The sequence below is a fragment of the Camelus ferus genome, chromosome 10, assembly GCF_009834535.1.
Source record: "Camelus ferus isolate YT-003-E chromosome 10, BCGSAC_Cfer_1.0, whole genome shotgun sequence".
Classification (NCBI taxonomy): domain Eukaryota; kingdom Metazoa; phylum Chordata; class Mammalia; order Artiodactyla; family Camelidae; genus Camelus; species Camelus ferus.
Genome location: NC_045705.1, coordinates 33,578,549 through 33,584,078, shown reverse-complemented (window position 1 = coordinate 33,584,078; position 5,530 = coordinate 33,578,549). Strand labels below are relative to the sequence as shown.

General features: G+C 40.0%; 1 protein-coding gene across 1 annotated transcript; it reads left to right on the top strand.

The window, feature by feature from the left end:
• Positions 1-954, top strand: LOC102504432 (olfactory receptor 9I1). The gene has a single exon (XM_006172983.1). It carries the CDS (start codon positions 1-3, stop codon positions 952-954), a length of 954 nt encoding a protein of 317 aa, XP_006173045.1.
• The last annotated feature ends 4,576 nt before the right edge of the window (positions 955-5,530 follow it).

Here is a 5,530-nt window from a genome sequence, read left to right as displayed (position 1 = left end):
ATGGCCAAGAACAATCTCACCATCGTCACTGAGTTCATCCTCATGGGTTTTTCTGACTGTCCTACGTTGGAGATTCCCCTCTTCCTGGTGTTTCTGAGTTTCTATCTAGTGACCCTTCTGGGAAATGTGGGGATGATCATTCTGATCCAAGCGGATACCCAACTCCACACCCCAATGTACTTCTTTCTGAGCCACCTCTCCCTGCTAGATGCCTGCTACACCTCAGTCATCACCCCTCAGATCCTGGCCACACTGGCCACAGGCAAGACAGTCATCTCTTATGGCCAGTGTGCTGCCCAGTTCTTTTTCTTCACCATTTGTGCAGGTACAGAGTGTTTCCTGTTGGCAGTGATGGCTTATGATCGCTATGTCGCTATTAGCAACCCACTGCTCTACAGTGTGGCCATGAATCCCAGAATCTGCTGGACTTCAGTGGTGGGAGCCTACGTCTGTGGGGTATCAGGGGCCATCCTGCGTACCACATGTACTTTCTCCCTGTCCTTCTGTGATGATAATCAGATCAACTTCTTCTTCTGTGACCTCCCACCCCTGCTGAAGCTGGCCTGCAGTGACACAACAAACACTGAGATTGTCATTGTCTTCATTGGCAACTTTGTGATTTTGGCCAATGCCTTGGTCATCCTGATTTCCTACCTCCTTATCATCAGGGCCATTTTGAGGGTGAACTCTTCAGGTGGCAGGATCAAAACTTTCTCCACATGTGCCTCCCACCTCACTGCCGTGGCCCTTTTCTTTGGGACCCTCATCTTCATGTATCTGCGGAGTGGTTCAGGCAAATCCCTAGAGGAGGACAAGGTCGTGTCTGTCGTCTACACCGTGGTCATCCCCATGCTGAACCCTCTGATCTACAGCCTGAGAAACACGGATGTGAAAGCAGCCTTCAGAAAGGTCACTGGTAGATTCCAGGTGTCCCTGGAATGTAGACCTGGGTGAAAGGACCTCTCTCAGTCCATTTTTTCCCCACATCACTGTATCCTAATAGGCACCAGCACTATATGCAACCTACAGAGAGAAGGTCGACAGTTACCACAGGCACTCAAGAAAAACTGAAAATGTGATATTTCCAGCAATTCCAAAGTACTGTCTCCTCCCCATCCCCACTTTCAGTCCATTGCTTAGAACTTGGAAGTCTCTCACTACTCTCTGACATCATAACTTACAGAATCTCAGAGGCCCAGGAGTTCTTCAGTTTATCTCATCCCATCTCAATACTCTTTGTACCCATGCTTGGGTCTCCCATCCTTTCCCTCTCAGTTTGGTTCCCATGGGTACTGCCTTTTTCTCTGTGACAAAGATTATATCTGGAGATCTTTCAATGTGTGAGTGATCACCTCAGTAAGCAGGGAGAGTTGTGTAAGACAAAACTGAGTCTCTAAATGGCCAAGGGAAGGGAGAGTTTAAGACATGAGCCTTCCCTACATGTCATTATGAATTTGTCAAAACCCACAGAATGTACAACATCAAGAGTGAACCCTAATGTAAACTATGGACTTTGGTTGATAATAATGTGTCCATGTTGGTTCATCGATTGTACCAAATATGCCACACTGATGAAGGATGTTGAAGGTAGGGGAGTGTGTATGTGTGGGTGGGGAGGGCTACGTGTGAACTCTGTATTTTCTGCTCAGTTCTGCTGTGAACCAGAAATTGCTAAGAAAGAAAGAAGGAGAAAGAAAGGAAGAAAGGAAGAAAGAAAGGAAGAAAGAAAGGAAGAACGGAAGAAAGGAAGAAAGAAAAAGAAAGAAAGAAAGAAAGAAAGAAAGAAAGAAAGAAAGAAAGAAAGAAAGAAAGAAAGAAAGAAAGAAAGAAAGAAAGAAAGAAAGAAAGAAAGAAAGAAGAAGGAAGGAAGGAAGGAAGGAAGGAAGGAAGGAAGGAAGGAAGGAAGGAAGGAAGGAAGGAAGGAAGGAAGGAAAGAAGAATAAAGTCTATTAAAAAAAAAAAAAGACATGAGCCTTCCTCTTCCCTGTTCTACAGACTCAAGTCACCTCCTTGGAGTGTCTTCCTCCTTTGCTCATGCCAGAACAATGGAATTTGCAAATTTCAAATTTGCAAACTGCCTTCCCACTCAATCACCCACTGGTTTTGTTGTTCCCGCATTAATGTTACTCTGATATCTTCAAGATGAGCAAAGCCTTTGAGGATGTTTCCTCAAGGACCAGTTTCTTAGTTTCTGAAGCCCATGGGGCACCTTCCTCTGCTCTTCACTGACATTGCCTGCCTCATGAACGGTTCTCTCCCACCAAGCATCCTATTTCCAGGAATAGCAAAGTCAGAGAGCAAAGGCCAGGATGGGGACAATGATGAACCACATATTATCTTCTCTGGCAGGAGATTTGGTAAGAGGGGAAGGTAACTAACTCCTGCACATGACTGCAAAACCCTTCAGGGCAGAGTCTGTTTCCTTCATTGCTGAACTCATCCCCAGGTCCAGAGTCTTGACCAAACGAGCTCTCGAAAATTGCTTCTGAGCACATTTTTATGGCATATGTATAGTCTCATTTGCACATCAAGGAAGCTCTATAAGGCAAATGGGGAAAATATGGTAAAATAGAAGATCCCCCATTTTGCAATTAAGAAAACACTTTCTCATAATCCCTTTGGACCTTTGCTCAGAGTCCCTTTGTTCAGTGTTTACAGCCATAGACAACGCACAGCTTTCGGAGTCAGGCTTGTATCTGAATCCCTATTTTACCCCTAATTCACTGTGAAACCTAGGGTAAATGGTTAATTTCTCAAAGATCCTAAATTCCCTCAGGTCTAAAACAAATATAACATCTCCTAATTCAAGAGCATATTGTAAAAATTAAATAAGGTGATGAATAACAAATCTAGTACCAATCAGTTGCTCAACATACATTGTTCTCTTCCATCCGCTTTGCCTCACTTGCTGATGTCAGCCCTGGGCCTTGCCACAGCTGCATGGCCATCAACAACAATGAAATCGATCACAAACAAACGATAGTGAAAGTCAATGAACTCAGGAAGATGAATAACTCAATACTTTCCACCCAAGAAATAAAATGAACAACCTTGAAGACAGCATTCCTTGTTTGTGTGATGATAATACAAATACAAATTTTAGTGAAGCAGAGCATCATGGAAAAAAGAACGTTCTTACTGAATTATGAAACCTATGGGACAGAGATACTTGGAGTCAGTAGTGGTACACATAATTTAGTATTGCATCCAAGTAAGTTATGATGGTTTTTCCATCAAAGTAGAAGCCATTGTTGCTAACATTTACAAATATTTTCATATAGACACTGTTAGAGAAATGAAGTTACAAAATATTTTGACCAAGATAGGATTGAATAGCCAAAAAAAAAAAAAGGCAAACAAAGGAAAACCCTTCTGCAAAGCAGCTAAGCGTTCCTGTCCTGGGTCTTATCCACAGCATCGCAGAGGTATGTAAGCCTTTGAAATGCTACTTTTTAATCAACCTAAGTGCTCTACAATCATATTGAGCTCGTTTGTTTAAATGTTCCCCAAATTCTGACTGTATTTATTTAAAATCAGCTAGAGATTTTGTGTCTTTAGTCAAAGCACGTAGTGAAGCCTTCAACTTTTGAAGGCTTTAGCAAGTTCCAAGTATTGAAAACAAATCTTGCAAGCTGGATGGCATTGAAATATATCCCTTCCATTGGAAAGGAAATGCTAAACAAAATAAACAAGCGAATCTGCTTCCAAGATGTAATTCTGAAATTACATAATTGTGGCTTGGAATATATTGACTTGTAACAAGACTCTTTTTGGTGGAGCTCCTGATTGCAGTTGGATAAATTTCTGTTTGGAACTGGAGGAAAATAAAAAAATCAATCATTTTTCAGCATTTAGATTTGATGAAACATTCAAAAGTAGCATCATTTTAGGATTTTTCTCCTGTAAAAAATTGTCAAAGAAAGATATTCTAACTGTAAACAAAGATGCACATGTGAAAATACTTAATTTCACTGAAATATACAGCTCCATGTAAAAAAAATTACAATTGAGAATATTCTCCATTTAGCAAAATTTTCTTAAAGCCTGTTAGACACCTCTATGAAGAAAAAGAACTGTTCCCATCAAAATACTGTAATTCACTGCAACAATCTGAATGATCTCACTAACATGATATTGAATGAAAGGTATCAGACACAATAGGCTACATACTGTATGATTCCAAATATAAAAGGACAAAGACAAGCAAATTAATCCATGCTATTAAAATTGAGGGTGCTGATTGGAATGTGCACAGAAGGGTTTCAGGGATCGGTGATGTGTTGAATCTTAATCTAGTGCTAGTAACTCAGGTGTGTTAAGACTATGAAAATTTGTGTATGATAGTAATTTTTCTGAATGTTTGTTATACTTCAATGGCATTTTTTAAATATTATGAACATTAAGAATATTCTTAGGCATGACTGTAATATTGCAATACCATTACCACACCTAAGAAAATGACCAATTACCCCATCCCATAATTTCATATCTAGTCCACATTTGTACTTCTCTTATTTACCCAAGAATGGGCTTCATTAATTTTATTAGTTTTACTCTGGATCCAATCTAAGTTGAAGCACTGCGTTTGATTGTTACATAGTTTTACATTCTTTTAATCTCATACTGTTCTCCTTCCTTTTCATTTGTTTCAAGACACTTATAGTTGAGTAATTAATATAATTAATAAAAATAGTAATTAATAAAAATATGTTCTACATTCTAGATTTGTCTGGTTGGTTGCTAATATCTGGGGCAAGGATACCTGGCTTCCAAGGATACATGTTTTGTATAATCCCTTCCCCTAGAATGAGGGGAGGCCCTGGGAAAATGATGGGACAGCACTTATGTTGCTAGGTTACCAGATATGGAAGATGTATATAGGGTCTCTAATTAGTTGATACTGAGTTCATCAAAAGGGAAGTTATCCCGGGTGGGTCTGACCTCATGGAGTAAGCCTCAAAGAGAAATTCAAAACAGCAGAGGCATCTCCTATGTACCCCAGCCTGCAGGTACGGATGACTTGGGCACCACAGTCATACAACTGCAAAGCAGTGAATTCTACCAACAGGCTGCTGGGGCTTGTAAGAGAACTTTGAGTCCCAGGTGAGGGTAATGCCCCACCCGGTGAGTGCTCCGATTTCAGTCGCAGGAGACCCTGAGCAGAGGACTTGGATAACCCATACCCTGACTCCTGTCTCATGGAAATTATGAGATACTAAATATGTGTCATTTTTGTTTGTTTGTTTAAAAATATTTTTATTTCTTTTATTTTTATTGAAGTGTAGTTGATTTACGTTAGTACAGCAAAGTGATTCAGTTATACATACACATATATTTTTTCTTTTCAGATTATTTTCCATTAGATATTACAAGAAATTGAATATATTTCCCTGTGCTATACCTTGTTGCTTATCTATTTTATATATAGTAATGTGTATCTGTTAATCCCCAACCCCTAATTTATCCCCCCTGCCCCACCCTTTCCCCTTTGGTAACCATAGTTTGTTTTCTATGTTTGTGAGTCTATTTC